This window comes from Malaclemys terrapin, chromosome 7 (assembly GCF_027887155.1).
Source record: "Malaclemys terrapin pileata isolate rMalTer1 chromosome 7, rMalTer1.hap1, whole genome shotgun sequence".
In the NCBI taxonomy this organism is placed as follows: domain Eukaryota; kingdom Metazoa; phylum Chordata; order Testudines; family Emydidae; genus Malaclemys; species Malaclemys terrapin.
This window is the reverse complement of record NC_071511.1, coordinates 87,837,910-87,862,829: the sequence shown is the minus strand read 5'-3', so window position 1 is coordinate 87,862,829 and position 24,920 is coordinate 87,837,910. Positions and strand designations below refer to the sequence as shown.

Below are 24,920 nucleotides of genomic sequence, written 5' to 3'. Positions count from 1 at the left end.
GGGGGAAAACAAATGTTCTTAGCTAAAAATTTATCTTGTTGTATCCCAGAAGTGAGGCTGAGGGAAAAACTAAGGTGTGTAATTGTTTTTATTATCACTCTCTAACTGGGTTTCAGTTCTCCATATCCCCTTTTTTCAGCATAATCAGTCTGTTCAGCACAGGACTAGATCTGTGAACTGAAAAAAACAAAAAAATTGCTCAGAGGATTTCACACAATACTTATTATGTAAGAGAATCAAATTGAATGTAGTACTTAAACTTTGCAAAGTGGCTGGGATGGTAGTTAATATTCATGCTCTTCAAGAAAGCAAGGAAAGAATTGGAAGGATGCAAGGAGAGAATTTTTAAAATCAGAATCTCATTCTTGCAGAGGTTGTGAAATAGCTTATTGCCCGAATCATAAATTCACTCCAGATACATCAAGATAGAGTGGGTAATATCCACCCAAGAACCAGGGCTTGAGACTATAGTGCAGCCCAGCCTGAGGAGTCATTCACTGCAGAAACATGATTATAGGGCACACTTCTTGAGGCTCTGGAAGTATTATCTACCTGATGTTTTGACCCTTATAATTCAGAGCAAAAATAAATGGCACATTTAATAGAGTAATTGGAAATACAAAAACTTAAAACTGCAGAATTACGTATGCTGTGTACATCAAGTGGCCTGATGGCAGGGTATCCTTGAAGTCAAGTTTAGTGGTGCTGTACATCTGCTTAAATGTTATTCAGAAAGCTATCTTACACATTCTCTACATTTGGCCTACTGAATTTGTCAGCAGTAAAGCACAGACGCTTTTGTTATACTAGTGGGGAAAGATGTAATGAAACTCTTCTAGCCTTGAATGCAGGCTGTAGTACAATTAGCTGAGGGTAACATACACAATTCAGTGATGATAAAACACATTAACTTTTTTGCCTGGGTGATGTCCTGCATACCTTATGAAGATTCTCAGTAGTTTTTTTTTCACCTCCCACTCAGAACTTTGCATTATAGCAGGGTTCAGTGGTGTTCCCATCGTATTTGTTAACATCACATTCACTGAGGCTAGGTCTATACTACCCGCCTGAATCGGCGGGTAGAAATCAACCTCTCGGGGATCGATTTATCGCGTCCCATGGGGACGCGACAATCGATCCCCGAATCGACGCTCTTACTCCACCAGCGGAGGTGGTAGTAAGCGCCGCCGACAGAAAGCGGCAGAAGTCGATTTTGCCGCCGTCCTCACAACGGGGTAAGTCGGCTGCGATACGTCGAATTCAGCTACGCTATTCACGTAGCTGAATTTGCGTATCTTAAATTGACTCCCCCCTGTAGTGTAGATGTACCCTTAGAAATCCCTTCTGTCCAATTTCTGTATAACACTGAGCATCACACTCTCTCCCTTTACACTGAGTGCAAAACATCCGGACCCTGCCAACCAAATAAGATTGTGTCCGGAGTTATTTTTGAATGGCAGCTCAATGTTATTGTGGAGTGAGTGGGTCCGTCTCACCTATTTTTACTTTCCTTTTTTCTTTTGATTTGAAATGAATATATTAGCAAGAGGTCTATCAAGTGATTAAAAAAATTAATCGCAATTAATCGCACTGTTAAACAATAATAGAATATTGTATATTTAAATATTTTTGGATGTTTTCTACATTTCAAATATATTGATTTCAATTACAACATAGAATACAAAGTATACAGTGCTCACTTTTATATTTATTTTTGTTACAAATATTTACACTGTACAAAATAAAATAAATAGTATTTTTCAATTCGTCTAATACAAGTACTGTAGTGCGATCTCTTCTTCATGAAAGCTGAACTTATAAATGTTGAATTATGTACACAAAAACTGCATTCAAAAATAAAACAATGTAAAACTTTAAAGCCTACAAATCCACTCAGTCCTACTTCTTGTTCAGCCAGTCGCTAAGACAGACAAGTTTGTTTACATTTGCAGGAGATAATTCTTCCCACTTCTTGTTTACAATGTCACCTGAAAGTGAGAATAGGCATTCGCATGGCATTGTTGTAGCTAGCATTGCAAGATATTTACGTGCCAGATGCACTAGAGATTCATATCTCCTTTCATGCTTCAACCACCATTCCAGAGGAAATGCATCCATGCTGATGACCGGTTCTGCTCGAGTACGGACCAATGCATGCTCATTTTCATCATCTGAGTCAGATGTCACCACCAGAAGGTTGATTATCTTTTTTGGTGGTTTGGGTTCTTTAGTTTCCACATGAGGGTGTTGCTGTTTTAAGACTCTGACAGGATCCCCAGGGTTCAGCCTGGGACCGTGGAACCACTGTGCCCCCTTAACTCTCCAGCCTGGACTGTCTCTCATAATGCTTTGCTAGTGACAAGCAGCAAACCCCTCCAGGCACTGTGATTACTCAGCACAACAGCATGTGGAGCCCCACATCCTGCTAGATTGCATGAATGCTCCGAGAGCCACTCATGAATCACACGGAGCAAAGCACCAGCCAAATCCCCCCAGCTTCTAGCCTTATACCTCAGGAATAGAATGTCTTGAGCAGTGCAAAACGATCAGTGCAAATTTATTAATTGGTTCACCACTTCATCAATGGAAAGTGGATATATACACGAGCCTTTGCAAACCTGAGCAGATTTACCACACACTTCAGGGAAACTCACTGGTAAAGATAAACAGTAAAAGAAGTTTATTGACTACAAAGATATATTTTAAGTTATTATAAGTGATAAGCAAAAAGTCAGAGTTGGTTACCAAAAGAAATAAAATATAAGCACACAGTCTAAACTCTCAACCCTATTAGACTGGGTAACACTGAGATTCAGCAGTTTTTCTCACCCCACTGGATATTGCAGTCCATAGTATACAGGTTTCACTCTTGAAACCTGGGCCAGTCCCCTCTCTTGGAGTTTTAAGTCTTCTTAGTGTACTTGTTGCTTGCAGCATAGGTCAGGGCAGGTGAAAGGCGAAGCATGGGCCCCCATGTTCTGTTTTATACCCTTAGTCCATGTACTTGGAGAACACAAGTCCAGGCATGTCTGGGGCCATTGTTGAGTCCCCAGGCAACGTTGAGCAATTCCCTTAATGTGGCCTTATGCAGGTGAATCATTGAGTTATAGCTCCTTTGCTGGACAATGGCTGTTGATTGTTTAACACCCCGCCCGGGCGTTGGTTACTTTCCTTGCTGTTGCCTCTGGGGAGCTAATGTCTGGCTGGTTCCCCAATTTACAGCATATTTTAGTGACAGGCATATAACACAATCTCATAACTCCATATGCACTAAAGATGTACATATTTAGATAGAACAGTGACTTTCAGCCAATCAAAACCTTTTCCCTGATCCCTCACAGGGCATGCTTTATATGCAATATCACACTTATATACAGATGACGAATATGGGGGTTACAAGATGCTCCCCCAAGGTATAGTATGTCACAAGGACTTCTGAGAGCATGCGCCACACCTTGTCCCTCTCAGATTTTGGAAGGCACTTCAGATTCTTAAACCTTGGGTCGAGTGCTATGGCTATCTTTAGAAATCTTACATTGGTACCTTCTTTGTGTTTTGCCAGATCTGTAGTGAAAGTGTTCTTAAAATGAACAACGTGTCATCCGAGACTGCTATAACATGAAATATATGGCAGAATGTGGGTAAAACAGAGCAGGAGATGTACAATTCTTCCCCAAGGAGTTCAGTCATAAATTTAATTAACGCATTATTTTTTTAATTAAATCTAAATCTAAATCTGAAAAAACACCCCCCTGAGCGCAGCGAGTACAGCGCTGTAACGCGCCAGTGTAATCAGTGTCTGCAGCGCTGCGAGCTACTCCCCTCGGAGAGGTGGAGTACATACAGCGCTGCGGGAGCTCTCTTGCAGCGCTGGCAGCGCAACTACACTTGCGCTTCACAGCGCTTCTGCAGCAGCGCTGTGAACTCCTGAGTGTAGCCAAGCCCTGAGGATCATTAGTGGGATTTTATGGGATAGTTTGCACTAAGGCTGATGTTGCTATATTTGACATTTGAAGACCTCTATCCCCAAAACTGTCAGTACATTATACTTTTACAAATGTAGCATCTCCATTTTACAGATGGGCTATCTGAGGCAGAGATGGTTAAGTGACTTGCTTAAAGTCACACAGTGAGCCAAAGGCAGAGCCTGTAATAGAACTCAGGTTGCCAGACTTCCAGTTCCATGCCGTATGTACCAGACACATTTGCCACTCCACAAAGTGTTAAAGTTGATCTGCAAAAACAAAAATAATTGTACCCGTTTGCAGGGATGGCCTGAACACCTGCTCCAAATTTATTTCTAATGGTTTTTATATATTAGGAATATCAGACGTTAACGTCTCTATAATGTTGCTGGAGTACTGTGTAGAGAACTGGAGTGAGCTTTCTCAGCCTTCAGTTGAAAGGAAAAGGTTTAATTAACTGAAATTTTTAAAAGCATCTTTTCCCCTTGTGTATTTACATGTACATATCCATAGGGAATCCTACAGAGTTCTCAGCGAGAGGGGTGGAGGCCAAGATTAGGAGCCTCTCTAAGGATAGGGAAAATATTGAATGAATGAATGAACGACAAAGATCTTCCGGGAGTGAAGTAGAAAATTACATACATTTCTGATAGAGGTATATTACAAGACTTAAACAAAGCTGCTTGTGGATACAATAATACGTTTTTGATCAGCTAGCAGCAAATATTCCTTTCTAATCTAATTTCTGTTGCTTTCTTAATTCAAATGAATATTGTTTACTGGTCAATATTTTTCATTTTAATTATGTTTCTTCCTATGTAGCTCCCCAGAGGAATTTTGAAATTGCCTTCAAGATGTTTGATTTGAATGGTGATGGTGAAGTGGACATGGAGGAGTTTGAACAGGTAAAATTCTGGGAGGTTGACTTCTTAAAGATGTACAACTAAGACTTAATTGTAATGCTTACTATACAACATAATTATGATGGTTTGCTACTAGTAGGTATTGGCATATAGGTGATAGTTCATACATGCTCTTTCTATGCACCACAGCAGACCCTTTTCACTCCACCTTCCAGTAGGGAACCTTTAATTAAACCAGGAGAATTACGTGCACAATAATCCTCAAAGCCACCATCATTGTTCTATGACTTGAGTCTTGAGAAGGTCTCATGGACAACCCTAGCTCCACAAACAGAAGAAATGAATTGCTGTGCTAGTGTAACTAGTGTTAGGGATTCTGACCTTGCCTGCTCATATTTCTATTACGAAGCCATTGTTGTGTCATAATAGTGCATAATAGTGCATAACTGTCTGAAACATGACTTTATCCATTTTCTTAGAGCTACTTTAGCATCTTTGCTTGACTGCTTTGAATTTACTTTCCTATGTTAATTTTCCCCAACCAAAGTAACATTCCATCCCCAATTACATTTGATTTACACGGTTTGACTTTTCAGGTGATGAACCTGAGCCCAGCATTGGTATCGTCCATTGGAGGTAGGGTGAAACAAAACAGATCTGATTTCTGCTATGTGTATGTACACAAGTTCATTCTCTTTCAGATTAGCAATGTGGTGTTTTTTCTTGGACCACAGTTTGTGTGGAAAACAGGCTTAAGAGCTCTGAAACTCAAAAAACATCCTTAATTGCCAAATGATAGAAAACCTCCAGAGTTGTAAGACTGATGAAAAAGAAAAGTGAATGCATTCACAAAGAGAAGGAGGTAATTAGCTAGCTGAATGATGAGGCACAGTACAAAACAAGGGAATAGATTCAGAGGAAAAAGAAGGAAAAAATGTTATTCTACATTTGTCTCCATTATCCATTTATACCAACATCAGTTATTATTAATAATATATAGGATTGTACTTCAAATGTTTCATTTTCCTCCAGAACAACAAGACACAACCAAAATATTCAAAAGTATAATTAGGTACACAGAATGCAAATTAGTGGCGTGGCCAGTGTTATAAACACTGACTCCCTTATATAAATATCAACCATATCCTATTTCAGTAGTATGTTTATGTTCTCATCATAGCGTCTGAGTGCCTGCCTTCATCTCTTATGGAAAAACTAGGCTAAGATCTAATGTTCATCCAAGTCCTCTCCCCTCAAACTCCACACTTTTTAAACAAGAGGCAGAACATTTTAAGCTCTTACGGACGTTGCAGACATTCCGGCATTTTCTGCCGAATTCCTGGATGAATAATATATCTTCTCCATTGGAAGAGTTTCTTTGAACCTTTTCCTGCCTAGGTATATTAAGAAAAGCAAACAAAATTAGTAAGAGTAATATCTTACACTTACTAATAGTTTAATTTCCAAAGCAATGTTATATAAAGCCAAGTAACAATTGATAGTGATCTTTCAGTTTCATTTTCTAAGATTACCTTGTTTCTTCTTTTTAGTATTTGGTTCCAAAACACATTAATCTACTGTGCTGTAAAATACTGCATATAACAAATAGTCCTTCATTGTGACAATTGGGAATCATGTCATTTTTTCCTGTACAATATTTAAGCCAACCCTGAACTATGGAGGGGTATAATGAAAATTAGTTTAGCAAGCAACTCTAAAGGAGACACAGAAGCATTGTATGAACAGTCTATAATTTTTACCATACTTTTATAACTCTACACATTATAGCTCTACACGTCGCCCGTCAGTATTTTATAACAATGAAAAGCAGAAACTAACAGTTGTGTGTGGAAACACAGGATTTGGTGTCCGACTAAGTGACCCTACCTTTGAGTCTTTTTAATGGAGAACAATTGGAAAGTATGTATGCTCATGAAATGGTACTCCAACTGAGAATGTCCATGGATATCTGAGAACATAAAGGTATCTCTGAATAATCTAGCTACAAATTCTTACCATATATTGATTAATTTTAGAGGGACTGTTACACAATATGCTGATGGTATGTATGATTCGTTGAAAACTAGGGCCAGAACAGGCGAGATTTTATTTTAATTTACTTTGTTTTCTCAAAATAAAGGAAATCTTTGGGATCCATTCTGCCCCATATCACATATGGGTATAGTATCACTGCTGTTTGTTTACTTCAAAGGAAGAGCTGTGTAACATGCTTTACTTCCTCCATCTAGTTTGTTACAGTTATGCACACAATAGTGTGTGTATAATTCCCAGTTGATATGGATTGAGATAATTGCTTGTAAAATGAAACTACAGGACTATTGCATCAATCCATCTCTTCCAGAGTAGAAATATGAATTCAGAATTATTACCCAAGTCACGGCCCCATTCACCACTTGCGATAGGTGATGGGGGGATTAAGCCCCATCAAGCAAGGTTAAGAACTCCAATTGGTCATACTCTGCACCTGAGGGATGATTAACTACCTCCTGGCCAAAGAAGGCGGAGTTCGTTCTTATAAGTAGACTCAGGCTACTTCTTCACTAGCCGCCTGAATCGGCGGGTAGTGATGGATCTCTCGGGGATCGAATTATCGGGTCTCGTCGGGACGCGACAATCGATCCCCGAATCAATGCTTGTACTCCACCAGCACAGGTAGGAGTAAGCGCCATTGACGGGGGAGACGCGGAGGTCGATTTGCCGCCGTCCTCACGGTGGGGTAAGTCGGCTTGGATACGTCGAATTCAGCTGAATTTGCGCATCTTAAATCGACACACACACCCCCACACCTGTAATGAGGATGTAGCCTAAGGGAGCTCAGTTAGGGAGACAGGTGTCTCTGGTGTAGAGAACCATGGGATAGGTTTTAACAGACAGGAAACACAGGAGGAAGAACTCTACTGGAACTGGTTAGGTTCCTGCAGGGGAATCCCTAAGATGGGGCCAACAAGAGAAGGGCATTAGTTAAAGATTTGTTTGGACTTTGATTTGGACTTGTTTGTGCTACCCCAGAAGAGATTTAGACTTTCATGTGACTTGGCTGGAGGTGAGCTGGGAGAAGACAAAGGCTGGGAAAGGCCATTGCAGGGCAGGGAAGGGCCCAGGACGGGGGTCCAGAGACTAGTGCTTGTGCAAGGCCATGACCAGAGACAAGGGGATGCCAACATCATGAGAACATAATATTACGCTACTGTATCCCTAAATACTACTGGCCTGGTTTTAAACAGTGTTGAGCTCCCTCATCTTCCATCAGTCCATACGTATCAGAAACATTATATTTCCGATCATTCATATAGTTCCGGAATATACCACTTCCTAGTCATTTGACCATATTTAACAATTCCAAAAAGCTTCTTACGCTACATTTAGTAATCAAAGTCAGTTTAAGAATTTTTACATCCAGCTATCAATCATTGTTGAATGTTGATAAATTAATTTACAGTACCTTAAGAAAAAGAGAAAATAGATAATTGATTGCCAAAAAAGGCTGAAGCTAAGACAATATAGAACAGAAATCAAGACTGTTTTTTATTTTGGATTTTTTTATATAAAATAAGTTTTGAAGATCAAAATTTATAAAGTACTTTGAAAATGAAAGTGCTAAATTCTATTAAGTAATCCCAGTCCACATGATATGCAAAGGGAAGTTTCAGGTGCATTAAAAGGACATTTAAAAGCTGTTAAAGATATGAATATCTATTTATGCTAAGCTTCTTACATGCTTTTGTGCATGTACAAAGGTATAAAGTATATTTTGAAGAAGACTATAATCTCCCCAAAACTTAAATCCACAGCTTCCCAGCCAGCAGTTGAAAGGAGCTGTCTGTGGAAAGTGGGAATAGGTCAAGAATATCTGAATGGGTACAGCTATTTAAGAACAAGAATATTGACTCTAGTGAATGTCCAAAGAACATTCCTAGATTCAGCTCTTTTCAGATATCAGTATAAATGATTTGATATACTTTGCAAATAAAACCCCCAAAAACCAAACCAAACAAAAACCCTCACTGTGCTTCCTTTGGTAGGGATATGTGTATTTTTCAAGAATTTATGCAAATACCCAAGAGGGCATATGATATTCCAAGGTACAGTTCAGACCAATGAGGTATTGCCACCATTGCTCTGCACCTTTGGGTGCCTCACGATGCTTTGCTGCTGTAGCTGCAACCTGGGCTGCACACAGCCTACCTGCATGTAGGTTGCACCCTGAGTGTTTGTGTATAGCCATAGCCCTGGTTCAGCAACTCTGATTCCAGTAGTCTGTCAGCAAACACCAGCCACACTCTAGCTTACAGCACCTTGGTTACCACTTGCACGGTGATCCCAACACATTCCCAATCCTGGATTTTTTTCCAAAATGTGTGTTCTGCACTGTCCAGCCTCTCCTGGCCAGTCCAGATATATTAGGTCTATTTCCCCTCTCAAAGGATCAATATATTACAGTTTGCCACCCTAAATAGAGTTACCCACACAGTTCACAGCACTGGATTAGTTTTCATTAAAAAATAAAACAAGTTTATTTAGCTACAAGGAGATAGGATTCAAGGGAATACAAACATAAGCCATTAAAGGCAAAAATGGTTACAAGAGAAATTGAGATAAAATACTTCCTAGTACTAAAACTTAACAAACTAGACTTGATTCAAAGTGGGAATATTTATACTTCCATACACACAAACCATGCTATACTTTCGGACTCTGTGATTTATTTTAGATTGAGACAAACAAAAGGGCCATGATCCTTATTAGGGCCTGCAAGCACTGCTATCATATAAATCGGGGTGGTCAAACTGTGGCTTACAAGCCACATGCAGCTCTTTTACCATTAAATTGTGGCTTGTGGAGCCCCCCATGTCCTCCCGTTTTCCACCTACCAGTCTTTGGGGGACGGGGGAGCTCAGAACTTCTGCCTTGCAACGGGGTGTGCAATAGGGGCTTCTCCCAGTGGGGACAGGAGGTCTCGGGGCTTCTGCCCAGCAGGGATGAGGGGCCTCAGGGCTTCAGTCTTGCAGGGAATACCTACCAGGGCTCGGGGCTTCAGCAGAAGTAGGGCTGAAGCTCCAGCCCCTGGCTCCCAGCAGATGTGCCCCAGCTCTCGAACTTCTGAAGATTGTCATATGTGGCTCGGAGGGCCAGTAAGTTTGGTCACCCCTGATATAAATTATCGCCATGAATGCGTTATTTCCTGTGTAACAGTCTGCCATGAGCTGAACACTAGCCTCTGCAGGAAAAAGTCCTTAGAGATTCAGAGGCAGTGTTCCAAACCAATCATAAATTACATAGCTTTATACATAATTACTTACAGACCGTCACCTATATCTGTATGCAAAACTCTTGTTAATGTTGACATTTTTGACAAATGGAAAATGAGGTGACTATGTTCAATACTATTAAAGGCAAAATGCTTCAATTTATATTTTAGTGTATTAAAAATGTGAATCCTCATTCTGATTTCATTCTTTTTTGTTATATTTTTCTTTCCAAATTGTTTTAAATGACTTTTCTTGTATTGTAAGCACATCAAAATGTCTGTAATTTGGGGGAAGCATTTAGGCTGTGGGGAGCACAGCAAATCATTTCATTTTTAGGGTGCAGCTAAGCCTGTATCTCTGCTCCCCCCTCGCCCCCCCGTCAGTCCTCTCACAAGCATGTGACATTATCCTTCAGAATATTTCCTGCAGGGCAGTACTAGCTCACCACTTTCCTAGGTCTAGCATTCCACATCCACTTATAACAAGGGTCCTACGTGCTTTTGATATTTAAAACCTTTTGCAGCTGCCGCACTGCTTTCCTCCCCCTTCCAGCATGAGGAGGAGGGAGAGGGGACTGCCAGCAGTGCAGCCAGTGTTTAACCTCCAGAAGTCTTCCAAGGAGAGAGAGGTGAACAGCCCTTCACTTCCTCCTTTCAAAGTATCCCTTTCCTATTGAGGCTAAGGGTTGCTCCACTAGAGTCCCTTGGCTTGGGCTGGCAGAGGGTGCAGGCATACTCTGAATATCATAGCAGTTGCACTCCATTGACATTGCTTTCTAAAAAGGGATTTTCAGAGGCAGTAAATGGTCAAACCTGGTAAATTGTTTTAATTTGAGAATGGCTGGGGCCTCTCTTTCACTCTTACCCTTTTTCTTCTTGGCAACACAAAGAAGCCCTCTTCCTACTGAGGTTATTCCGTGACTCAGAGGGTGGGGCCAGCAGCAGAAGGCTGTCACAGGGCAGGCTAGTGAAAGGGCTAGGAAGTAGGTGTGTCAGGGGTTATACATCTTGTATGACACACGCATTTGGCAACCATATTTGTATCTCAGGTAAAGTGTCATGCATTTCACAGAGATTGAGACTCCTCCACTGAACAGCCTTTGCCCAGGTGAGGAAGGGGATTTGGGTTGGGCTAGAAGACCTTGTGTTTCTTGGTTTCCTTTTCAGTTGAGTGCTGTTAACATTTTCTGTACAGTTCACAACTCTTAGCACTTACCAAAGCCTCAGATTCCTATCCCAGGAGTCAGCAACTATCATTCCCCCTTCCCATTTTACAAATAACAAGGTCACAGCAGGCAGGACAGGGAATAGAATCCACATCTGTCATATGATAGAACCTAGTCTCACCACTGAACCACCCAGCCTTTTAGGCTGAACGTGCTAAATCTGTGGATGTAGCTGACCTCTCTCTAACCACAGCCCTAACCATTAGATGGCACTCTCCTTCCAGAACCAGGATCAAGACCTAGGGAGCCGTATATCCAACAGCCCACTGCTGCCTCTGAAACACCTGTTTAATCCACTGGGAAAGTGGGTGTTTCCCACCTCTAGGGACTATTCCACACAGAGAATAACAACCTACTTCTTATACTAGTTGCTTGTTTAGTTCAAGTGCAAGAGTTCTGTGTTCCGTATTTGAAGGTCCTGAGTTCAAACCCTGCTGCCTATCCATGTGGGGGGAAATAACATATGATCATGTAATTAAAGACCATCTCAATACTTCTGCACGAGGGAGCAGAATTAAGGTTGCATGGGTAGGAAATGCCAGAACTATGGTTAAATTTGAGTGCTTGACTGCAACTTTAATCTTCTTTTAATAACATATTTATGTATCTATGGGGAAACAATGTGTTCAGGGCATTGGACTTGCGACGAAGGAGACTAGGGTTCAATTCCCAGTTCTGCCACAGTGTTGCTTGGTGACCTTGGGCAAGTCTCATTTCTTCTTGTGCCTCCACTTCCCAATCTGTAAAATGGGCAGAATGATACTGACGTTTGTACAGCAATTTGAGGTCTATGGATGAAAAGTGCTATATAAGAGCTGGGTATTATTATTATGCTGATTATATTATATACACATAGTGAGTTTTGTCTAAATAGACGGGACCTCCCCTTAAATTGGTATGAGGACCCTGGAGTAATTGTAATTGTTATAAACTCATAGTGTTTTTAAGGCTGAAAGGGACCATTAAACCATTAAATCTGACTTGTATAACACAGGCCAAAGAATTGCACCCAGTTACCCTGAATTGAGTCCAGGAACTTGTGTTAGATTTTAGTCCATCTATGGTCGAAGGCATCAAGAGATGGAGAATCCACCACTTCATTGGTAGTTTGTTCCAATAGTTAATAACTCTTAAACTGTCTTATTTCTAATTTGAATTTATCTGGCATTAACTTCCAACCATTGGTTTTTGTTAGCCCTTTCTCCTCTGGATTAAAGAGCCCTTTAAGTACCCAGTATTTTCTCCTAGGCATGGTACTCATACACCATAATCAAGTCACCTTTTTGATCTTCTTTTTGATAAGCTAAACAGATTGAGTTCTTTAAGTCTCATGCTGTAAGACATTTTTTTCATCCCTCTAATCCCTTGTGGCTCTTTTCTGTACCCTTTCCAATTTTCAGCATCCTTTGAAAATGTGGACACCAGTACTGGGTCTCATCAAATGCTGTATACAAAGATAAAATTGCTTTCCTACTACCCTGTTTATCGTACAAGAATCCTGTAGCCCTTTTTGCCACAGTGCAGCATTGAGAACCCATAATGAATAGTTTTTTTGCTACCACCCCTAATCTTTTCTAGAGTTGCTGTTCTCCAGAATACTTTCCTATTCAGTAGGCATGGCATACATTCTTTGTTCCAAGATGTATGACCTCACATTTGGCTATATTAAAACATTTTGTTTGTATGGGTCCAGATACCCTAGCAATCCAGGTCGCTCTGGACTGCCCTGTTCTCATTATTTACCGCTCTGACAGTCTTTGCGTGCAGCACTCAATTGGCTTCATTGTAACTGGTCTACGGAGTTTCTCAGGAGTGTTCCTTCTGGTCATCTTTCGTGATGGCTGGGACGTACTTCTCCCAGCCAAGCAACCAGGTTCTTTGGTGGGTGCAGGCAAGCTTACAGCAGTTCCTTCCCCTCATCCCATGCAATACAGCTTGGGCTCTTGCCTGCTGCTTTTGAAAAGAGAAGCTATCTGTTGTCTACAAGTGGCTCTGCTTCCCTACTGCTTTTGCTGGTAGCACTGTTCCCTGCAGGACGGGGTCAGGTAGGGCACCAAACGGGTTAAAATAGGAAGATAACCATGTTTTTAACGTATTTAACTGATTATTATTTTTAACTGGGGATTGGAAAAAATAAAAATCTAGATCCAACCACCCTATGCACTGAAGTAACAAAGTAACTCCTCTTTGTACATCTAACCACTTTACAGACTTAACAGCCACAAAATGGTCAAGAGTAACACTTCAGCCAGTTGGCACAATTAACAGTGATACATTGGCCAACACAAGTATTTCTTTATGATGCTATTTTCCCGGCTAACTACTTTTTTTTCCTGCTTAGGTCCAGAGCATTATTCGCTCTCAAACCAGCATGGGCATGCGTCACCGAGATCGTTCTACTACAGGAAATACTCTAAAGACTGGCTTCAACTCTGCCCTGACAACATACTTTTTTGGATCTGATCTGAAAGGAAAGCTGACAATCTCAAACTTCTTAGAGTTCCAGCGCAAACTTCAGCATGACGTTCTGAAGCTTGAGGTGAGAATTTGTTGACTTTGGGGGGGTCTGACTGAAATCGGTCATGGAGTGCACTACTGTGGTGTACTGAGATCACCTGAAGGCTGCCCTCAGAAGGGTGAGCATGGATGTGGGCAAGGAGGGAGAGCTGGTGCTTAAATGTATTATAGCGGCTGCTGATACATAGGAATTATCATACAGAATCAGATTAGTGGTTCAATATCTTGTCGACAACACTAGATACTTCAGAAGAAGGCACAAGTGATCCTGCAGTAGGCAGTTATGGGACAACCTGCCCGAGTAGAGTTTGTCTGATCCTCAATAGTTTGAGGGTGATTTGTGCCCCAAAGCATGAGGGCTCATATCCTTTCCAGAACTCTTGGATTTAAAAAAAATTGCTATTATAAGTCTGGATAGTCTTGTTTATATAAGTGTTCGATCCTTTTCTGAATCCTGCTAAACTCTTGGTTTCAGTGACATATTGTGCCAATAACCTTCTCAGGGTAACTTGCATTCTGTGAATAGGTATCTTTGCATTAACTTTGAATTTTCCACCACTTAATTTAATTGAATATCCCATTCTTGTATTATTTGAAGCTCCCAGTCAACACACACTCATATTCATACATATGAATTGGTTTTAAAATGTAGCTATACTCAGAAAAGCAAGTATATAAAAATAGCATTATGGAATTCCATGTTCACTTTCTCTTAATTTCCAAATAAAATCTACTCACTTTAAAGGTAAAACCTTTATTTTGCTGACTAGCAGTCCTGCTCTAAGTGACCAAGTATAGTGTTTTGCAAGCTAAATAATCCCCTCACTTAAACCTGTGCAGCTCAATTACTTTCAGTAAGGTGGCACAGGTGTAACTAGCTAAACCAGTAATGAACTCAAACAATTCTCAGAGTAGCAGCCGTGTTAGTCTGTATCCGCAAAAAGAACAGGAGTACTTGTGGCACCTTAGAGACAAATAAATAAATAAATAAATTTGTTAGACTCTAAGGTGCCACAAGTACTCCTGTTCTTTCTTCAAACAATTCTCTTTGAGGTACAAGAAGGAACAAAATCCAGTTGCTCTTTCTTCGCTGCTAACTGGAGTAAAAAGGAATCAATTTCTCATTAAATTAATCATTACAAATAATTAATCCTTAAAGTCAGCAAATGTGACACTGAACACACACAGGGAGAAGATTGATTGAGTTAGGAATATGCCTTTTTTTTATACTGGCATTTTTCAGACTAGAACTAACTACATTTTTTTGTTCCTCAGTGGTCTATAAGTTGGAAATGAGAAAAATAAACATTAAGAGTTGTGGAAAAATGAAACTAGTTTCACAGTAATGAGGGTTATAAATAAATAAGGTTATTTCATGTTCAGTGGCTGCAACAGCACTATACTCCCTGAGTTTTCCAAACACCAACATTGCCCCCTCTACACCATGCAAAAATTGTCCCTGACCTATCTTCCTTGCCTGTTGCTTTAACCCACCTAGTCCCTCCACTAGCTCCCTCTTCCCCAGTGCTTTGGGTTCAAGCTTGTCACTGTTCTCAAAGCCTTACATAACTTAACCCCTCTCCACTACCTGCCTTTGGTTGTTTCATGTCACCCCTCCCCCTCCCCCTTGCCTCCTCTACTCCACCAATGATGTTAGTCTTGTCCATTCATTCATCAGCTTCTTGCACACATATCTCAGTGGCTTCATTCATGTTCTCTCTTATGTGAGGAACATTCTTCTGAGTTTATTCATCACTTTATTCACATTCATGTATTTCCTAAAGACCCATTTCTGCAATGAAGCGGATGGCGTTTCTAGCTGACTTGTAAATACAAGTTTGAAGAGTAATTATGAATAACTTGTCTTTATTTTAAAAAACGTAGTATTATACCTTAACCTTGTATTACCAAAGCCCTGCAAATCACCACCTTGATCACTGAAGTAACAATTGAACCCCTTCTCCTTGCATTGACTTTTTGTCTTTAGGTAGTAAGCGCCTTTGGGCAGGGCATATTTCTTCTTATTCTGTTTAGAAAGTGTCTAGCATATTATGGCATTATCAGAAACCAATCCCCTATGGGTCACTCTCTTATAATTCTGAGGAACTTTTCCAATATATGATCAACTGGTTTGTTTGTTTGTTTTTGTTTTTTTGGGGGGGGGGGGTTGAGATGAGTTTAAAAAATCACCATCAATAATACTCAAGGTTGTTTTGAGCACTATAACTGCAGAATAGAGTTTGAAGAAAAGCTGTTTACTTCTCTAAAGGGTTGGATTTATGTATGCTTCAACCACTAATTTTAAACTCTATAAAGCAGCTGTTCTCACAGTGGGACGCTCAGATTTTTCTTCCAGGAAAATGCAAAAAGGGACATTATCTTACTTTGGACTCAGCCAACAGAAAACAGTCTATTGTATTGAAATACTGTATGGTCAGTTTCTTTTGCTGATTGCTAAGGTGAAAGAACTCTTTCTAGCTAGGTCAACAGCCTTCCCTGTTGATGTGGTGGTGTTTTTTTTTAATTTTAAATCATCAAAATGTTCACACATGTTTCAGGAAAGTTTCAGCTGAAACCCCCCCTGAATAGGATTGTATCAGGTAACGCCTGAATATTTTTCTCATTCTCTACAGGAAAAATGCTAAGACAACACTTAAGAAACATTGGAATAGTGAAGTCCTCTACTTCCTCCTTTTGCTTACTTTTTTAAACTTAATTATATTTCCCATAATTTTGTTAAAATCTCAGCAATTTGCTCCATCACGGATGTGAAGAGTAAAAGTAACCACAACCGGGGAAAAAACAGAAGCTTTTAACAGCATAATAGAACTCTCCTGTGGTTTGGGTACTTCCATGAATTATTTTCCTCTCCACTTATACCTTACTGCTTAATTACAGCATTTTAAATCAGAAATTGGCATGCAATGTAGTTTATGGTTCCCTCTGTATAAATTAAAACATGTATGAGCTATGCCGTTGATTGGTTGCCCTCCGTATGTTGCTTTTTCTTACTGGATAGATGATGTATTATAATGGTGAGTTAATGCAGATATTTCCTCACTTGTTGTCGCTTTGCGAGAGACAAGTGCTGATGTCCCTCCTCTTGTAACAACCTTTTATGTACTTGAAAACTGTTCTCATATCCCCTCTCTGTCTTTTCTTCTCCAGACTAAACAAACCCAATTTTTTTCAATCTTCTCTCATAGGTCATGTTCTCTAGACCTTTAATCATTTTTGTTGCTCTCCACTGGACTTTCTCCCATTTGTCCACATCTTTCCTGAAATGTGACACCCAGGACTGGACACAATACTCCAGTTGAGGCCTAATCAGTGTGGAGTACAGCAGAAGAATTACTTCTCGTGTCTTACTTACAATACTCCTGCTAATACATCCCAGAATATTTGCTTTTTTTGCAACAGTGTTACACTGTTGACTCATATTTAGCTTGTGATCCGCTATGACCCCCAGATCCCTTTCCGCAGTACTCCCTCCTAGGCAGTCATTTCCCATTTTGTATGTGTGCAACTGATTGTTCCTTCCTAAGTGGAGTACTTTGCATTTGCCCTTATTGAATTTCATCCTGTGTCTTCAAAAAGAAGAACAGGAGTACTTGTGGCACCTTAGAGACTAACAAATTTATTAGAGCATAAGCTTTCGTGGACTACAGCCCACTTCTTCGGATTCTATATGCATCCGAAGAAGTGGGCTGTAGTCCACGAAAGCTTATGCTCTAATAAATTTGTTAGTCTCTAAGGTGCCACAAGTACTCCTGTTCTTCTTTTTGCGGATACAGACTAACACGGCTGTTACTCTGAAACTTGTCATCCTGTGTCTTGTGTTCCTAAAGTTTGTGCTTCAGATGCTCACCTAAAAGTCAGGAAGGAATGTTTTCCTCCTTCCCTCCCCCTCAATACATCCTGGGTGTGTGGTTTTTTTGTTTGTCTGTCTCTTTCCTCAGAAGTATCAGAGATGGCCATGACTAGACATGTGACACCGAAGAGAGAGGGCCAGTTTTCTGAGGTGTCAGTGAGCATTCTCTCTATCACATGCTTAGCTGGCTGGCTCTTGCTCACATGTTCAGGGTCTAATTAATCACATGAGATTAGGAAGGAATTTTCCCCCAGGTCAGATTGGCAGTGACCTTGGGGTTGATTTTTCCTTTCTTTTCAGAATGGATTGGAGGTCACTTGCTGGGATTTCTTGTATGCAGATCATATCGATAGCCTGTTGATGAACAAGAGCACTGATTAAGTGTCACTTGGCTGTCGATAAACCCTTAGCGATGAGTTATAAGACTCCACGTGTGGGCCCAATGATCTGGAACCCGCAGGATTGCACATTCTTAGGGTTACTGGAAGCGGCGGTACTGGGATTCTTCAAGTATGAACCTACAGAATTTGGTTTTCTAGGAGGATCATTAGCTTCCCTGAACTGTGCTGGGTACCGACAGCTGGCGCCACAAAAAACACTGATCCATTGCCACCCTTGCTGGGAGTTTCAGGATACATCTCATTTTTAAGAATTCCCTGCCATTGCAGAGGCCTCAGGCATTGCTGCACCTTGGTCCCTCCTATTGTCTATGGCACATAACAATTTAGTCTCCTGTAGGCTGTAATATTTTGGTCTAATTTTGCATCTTGGATTTAGTGTGCAGGTGCTGGGTGGTACTGGAGACCTGTGATATATAGGAGGTCAAACTGGAAAATCTGGTGGTCCCTTCAGACCTTTTAAATTCTGCAACTATTTGGTCCTGTTTTTTGTAAAACCCTGCAGACTACTAAAAATCTTCATGGTTACCATAGTGAAATAAGATTGCTGCACAATTAGTGACTGTATGTCAGCTTGTTTTTCTACTGTTATAATTTATGTGGATGAAAAGATGATTGATTTCAATTGGATTCTTGACTATTGACCAGCAGTGGTGGAAATAAGAGTGTAGCAATGTCAAATTGGTTAAGCTCCATAAGCTATTAAACACTGCAAGAATCTGTAAGTCAAGCAGTTAAAGAAAAGGTTTTTTGAAGGCCAGTTGTAACTTTTCAAATTGAATCTACCAAGCTGTCACGGGTGCACTCACTGCTAGTGGCGCCGCCTCCTGGCCATGCTCGGGATTAGTTCTGCCAGATTTTGCACCCACTCCTTCTCCGAAGGTGTCTTTCTGATCATCCTCTTATCCTGCAGACCTCTCTTGCTCCAGGAACCGCAGCCTCCTTTTCGTGACTTGGCCCTCTGGCCAGGTCACTATGTGGTTTCCCCTTCCAGTGGTACCAGAGTCTTTCCAGGTCAAATTGTCCTAGACAGTCCAGTGTCCTCTGCCTGGTCTGTGCCATGTCCCCAGTGGCTAGTAGGGAAACCTGGGCCCATCCTCTACTCCCGGTTCCAGCTCAGGGGCCATCTAATCAGCAGCCAAGGTCTGCACTCCAATTCCTTGCTGCTTTCCCCCTAAGCCTTCTCCTATCTTCCTGGCTTCCAGCCTCTCAACTCCTTCCTCTCAGGGAGTGACTGCAGCCTACCTTTCTGAAGCCCCCTTCTGCTCTCTGCTTCTGTTCTTCATACAGGACCCTCCTGTTCCTGCCCAGCTGAGCCTTATTTAATCAATGCCTGCTCCCCGACTCCTCCTTCAGGTGCATCCCAGGGAGTTAATTGGCCTCCTAGGCCACCCATCACACAGACAAAAAGTTTTGCAGTGTAACTTACTACTGGAGTAGCTTGCATCTTAGCTGTAGCTTCAAAGAAATTGTGTATAAACTGTTTTTGTAAATTAGTTGTGGTTTACATTCAGAAAGATAGCCAAGGAAGTATAGTGTAGTGCAGAATAGAAGTGCTAGGGTTAATGTCCATATCTGTAAGTCTGTTTATCCTTGTAACTTACACCATGTGTAGTAGTAGGGACCACTTTTCCATGTTGCCCCACCAATGTGCCTCAGTTTTGATCTAGAGGGACCACTTGAGGGTGAGAGTCAAAGCCCTTATTCCTCAATCCCCTTCATTCCTTGGTGCTGTGCTTCTGTTGATAAAGGTTTTAGCTGTGATATGATGATCTTCAGACTAGGAATTGAATGGAGCCTACCTCATATTTGCCTGTTATTTACTCTTCATTACACAAGAACTAGGGGTCACCAAATGAAATTAATAGGCAGCAGGTTTAAAACGAACAAAAGGAAGTATTTCTTCACACAGTGCACAGTCAACCTGTGAAGCTGTTTGCCACAGGATGTTGTGAAGGCTAATACTGTAACAGGGTTCAAAAAATAACTAGATAAGTTTATGGAGGACAGGTCAATCAATGGTTATTAGCCAGGATGAGCAGGGATGGTGTCCCTAGCCTCTGTTTGCCAGAAGCTGGGAATGGGTGACGGGATGGATCACTTGATGATTACAGGTTCTGTTCATTCCCTCTGGGGCTCCTGGCACTGGCCACTGTTGGAAGACAGGCTACTGGGCTAGATGGAACTTTGGTCTGACCCAGTATGGCCATTCTTATGCTCCTATATACAGGAGTGGTGCCAGGGTTTTTGCCGCCCTAGGCAGCAGCGCTCCTCCTCTGGGCATTCGGTGGCATGGTCCTTCCGCTCCGCGTCTTCGGGGCACTTCGGAGGCGGGTCCCGGAGCGAGTGAAGGACCCGCTGCCGAATTTCCACCGAAGACCCGGAGCAGAAGGATCCTCTGCCGCCGAATTTCTGCCAAGGACAGCAAAATGCTGCCCCCCAAATCTTGCCGCCCTAAGCGACCGCCTAGGGTCTCCTAGTGGAAGCGCCGGCCCTGCTTATATACATGGAGTGAGTCATTGAATTGTCAAATGGTAACAGCTATTGGTCATTACTGACCAGGACAGTATCTGAACCAGTGAGCAAGAAGAAAAGGGTTTCTTTATCCTATCAACAGTTGTATGAGCCACCCAGTCCCTCTGTATGTATACCACTTCTCCTGCTGCTTAGTTTTCTGTCCATATACTTATGTCTTCTTTTCCCTCCGTCTCCAGTCTAATCTGCTTCCTTTTTCACATCCCTCCCTTGCTCTTGCCCATCTCTGCTTTCCTCTCTTTCTTTGCCACAGCCATTCCCTCTCATTTATAAACACTCACTCTGGCATATGTTTACCCAGTTTCACCCATTCCTTCCTTCCTTCCTTTGTCTCCCCTTCCCTCCTTGAATATTCAGGGGCTCACCTGTGACTGGCAAATGGATGGAAACTCATGTATGCTGGCCCAGGTCACAGCAGTAGCTGCCTACATGTGGCGGTGGTGGTGATGGTGTTAATAAACTGCCTCTCCTCTCCCCTCTATGATAATCATCGCTGCGGAGTTATAAGGAAGTGGCTCAATTACTTTCAGACACCTTAAAGTGAAATCTGAATACTGAAGGTACAGGGGCAGGAAATGTGTAAATGTATCTTTTTTAAAACTAGATCCACTTAATTTCCATATTTTAATTGTTTTCTTCTCCCTGTGCTGATTATTAAATAATTAGTTGCAAGGCTTAATCTTGCAGCACATCTGCTTTTTGTGTTCTTATGTTGAAGTCCGATTTGTACAATACTGCTTTGTACAGTACCGGCACAATGAGGTCTTGGACCATGACGAAGGCTCCTAGGCACTACAGTAATACAAATAATAAGAATGTTAATTCTGATGCACAGATGGTGGTTATGTGGAAATGAAGTCATCAACATAGATTTAATTTCACCTCCTGATGAAGTGAAATATTTAAAAAATAGAGGAGAGGGAGAAAGGAGAACACAATCAAAAGGAAAATGAGATACTATCCAAGAATGTGAATGTGCAAGAAAGTGTGTTAGTAATAAATGGTGTTCTAACTGTAGCACTGGCATACACCCCTCATGGCCTTGAGCAAGCTTCATAAACGGCCTCAATTTCCCCATTTATAACATGAATATAATTAGGGCTGTCAAGCAATTAAAAAAAGTTATTGCGATTAATCACACAGTTAAATAACAGAATACCATTTATTTAAATATTTTTGGATATTTTCTACATTTTCAAATATATTGATTTCAATTACAACAATGTAGAAAAACATCCAAAAATATCTAATACATTTCAATTGGTATTCTGTTATAAGTGTGATTAAAACTGCTATTAATCGCGATTTTTTTTTTTTAATTAATCGACAGCCCTAAATCTAATACTTAATTCACCAGAGTGTTTATAAAAGTGGTTTGACATAAAGATGCTGTATAAGTGCTAATTATTGTTCAGAGCCACTTTATAACTAGCATAGTTAGGCCATGTCTACACTACGGACCTTACAACGGCACAGCTGTACCATTGCAGCGGCACCACTGTAAGATCTCCCGTGTAGTTGCTCGGGGAGAGCAATCCCGTCGGCATAATTAAACCACCCCCAACAAGCAGCAGTAGCTATATTGGCGGGAGAGCATCTCCCACTGACATATCGCCATCCACTGGCGCTTTTGTTGGTGAAACTTACGTCAGTTGGGAGGGTGGTTTTTTCACTGACAAAAGTTTTGCCGACAAAAGTGCTAGTGTAGACAAAGCCTTAGATTGGGCTGAGATTTGCACATAGAAGTTAAACCTTTTTGTTATGTCTGATTAATACAGTGTATTCTTCCCCGATTGATGGCACTTACTGTTTGAGTATAAAACAAATTTTCAGAGAATCTTAAAGTTACATCTCTTAGCCCGAGTTATAAGCAGTTTAAAATGGACACATACAAAAAATTTTGTGGTGCTTCTAGCTTTTTTAGATTCCTTCAGAAAATAAATTCTTGCAGTTCTTTTGTTTTTTGATTGAAAAACTTCCTCATTTCTACATTGTAGCCAATTCAGAGAATGTTAAAGTTTATTTATGGGTCAATTTTTTTTCATTTGTCCACATAATGAGTAATAACTCTTTCTGTCTCTGTTGCAATGATTGCCCTCAATATTTTTGTAGTTCCATATATTTGTTGTCAAATGTTCTAGAATTTAAGCTTTCATTTAAAAAAAAATCACTTCTAGCCCTGATGATTGCTTTCATTTAAAAAAAAATCACTTCTAGCCCTGATGATTGCTATTAATATTCTTTAAATCACTAATGTTGTGGTAGCTATGAAGTAAACCGTGAGAAAAGTTAACATTGTTGTCCTCCTGAATCTGCAGGTGGCCTGAAAAAGTGATTCTGAGGGTTGTGAACTGCCTCGTCTGTCAATAGGGTTTAAAACTCTGAAAGCCAGTGCGTAATGATTTAAATGTCAACATTATTCACTATTTCACCACTGTTCCTTTTAGTAGAAACATCAGCTAACGTTACAAATAGTTTTGATGACAAATTAATTTGATGGGCTCTTCGTCGTCAAATCTGTTTGACACTTGCACTTGATGACCTGCTGGTTGAGTGATTAAATCATTTGTCACCTGAAGTTTTGATGACTGAAACTTCAAATGATGAAAGTATTGGTATCCCTTGTAGATTATTTCAAAATGTAAGGCAAGGGTTATATTTTATTAGTGTGCAAATTTTGGATTGGTGAACACTATTAGTCTTAACAGTATGTATTTAAATTGTGATGTTTTTCCTGCAATATTTTAGGTCACATTAATTTATCAGAACATAGTTATTTTATTATGAATATCCTGTATATAAATGATTTTGCATAAATTACTTTCAGTGGAGAATAGGTCGTACAATGTATTTTTTCAGGATGGATTACCAGAGAATGCCTTACAGCTCAGCCAGTTAAGAGATTCACCAGTTTAGTGATTGAGCTATAACCAAGCACTCCCTTCTAGAGCTTTCCCAAGTGTGCAGGAGGAGAATTGCTCTTCTGCAGATTTCTGAAGTTTTAGATTGCCTCTGTTAAGAAGAAAGAATAGTAAAGCTAGTGTAGATGTGCTCTTCAAGTGTGAAGTGTAAAAGTATCTATAATGTATTTGTCTTTGTTTTACTTTCTATTAAAGTTGAACTGGTAGTTAATGAGGAAGTGAGTTAGGGGCCACCTGTGCTATGAGTAAATTATCAAAGTGCTCAGTGATAATGTAGTTGTCCCCTAACCTGGTTACAGAGCTTTCATTTGATAGTGAAGACAGCACCCAAATCATGCTAAATCATCATCCTATGATGGCAGCTGCTGGCATCTGTGATGATACAGAAAAATATTCTGATATATTTTCGGTCAATTCAGATATGCCAGTGGACCTTGTAGGGGAGGGAAAAACAAATATTAAAAATGTTGTTTTAAAGTGCACAGTATTCCAACCATGGTTTAGTTAGTGGGAGGGATATTAAGCATAGAAATCTTTAAATTAACTTTCATTTTTAACAGGGAGGAAACAAAATGCAACAGCAGATTAAAAAGTGGAATGGATGAGGTCCTGGTAAAGAATCAGGAAGAAACAGACTAAATTACTTGTAGCTATGTGAATGTATTCCAGTCTGCCAGATTTGATTAATTCTACTCTGGAGTGCTAAAGAAACATGCAGGGCTAGTGCCTGTGCTGATAATTATTGCTAAGACAGCAGAGGTCCCAAGGGGTGGAAAAGGGCAAACAGTGCCTATTCTAATGAGAGCCAGGGAATTAAAGCAGTAAGCTGAATTTTAATACTTGGTATGTTGATAGGACAATTAATAAAATAGTTGATTTTTTTTTTTTAAGGGAAGAAATGTGACCATTTGGTATGGCTGTTTAATTACTATTATATTGCCTATGAGCTTTTTCTCTTAGCTTGGATAACAAAAACCTAGTGTGCAGTTGTGAATTAGCTGGAGCTACAACATGGATGACACAATACTGAGGAAAACTGAATATATGCTTATGGGGAGGACAGGTCTGTGCGTGGAGAGGACTGTTCATGCGGATTGTCCTCTGCCACACGAAATGGGGAAGTCCTCTGGCCCTATCATGGATTGTCCAATCCCATCCTGGACCTGCTGACGTCACTCCCCATGTTCAGGATCTATGCTGGAGGAAGCAGAGATTGGGCAGGCTGGGGGCCGAAGTGGGTAGACTAGTGGTAGATCTTGAAGAATGCTCCCTTTCTGATCTCAGGTTTTCCCAGTAAAAGGTTGATTTATCTTTTATGTGGAGACCCCGGACCTTGGGTTCCACAAGGATCAGTA

The 24,920-nt window shown here is 40.7% G+C and overlaps 1 protein-coding gene across 1 annotated transcript in view; it reads left to right on the top strand.

Moving 5' to 3' along the window:
• The window catches only part of MICU1 (mitochondrial calcium uptake 1), a 221,834-nt gene that overhangs the window by 138,255 nt on the left and 58,659 nt on the right, over positions 1-24,920 (top strand). The window contains exons 7-8 of the mRNA XM_054033805.1: positions 4,788-4,870; positions 13,665-13,862. Of these exons, the coding sequence (XP_053889780.1) occupies positions 4,788-4,870; positions 13,665-13,862 (281 nt within the window). The remainder of the gene's footprint in view (positions 1-4,787; positions 4,871-13,664; positions 13,863-24,920) is intronic.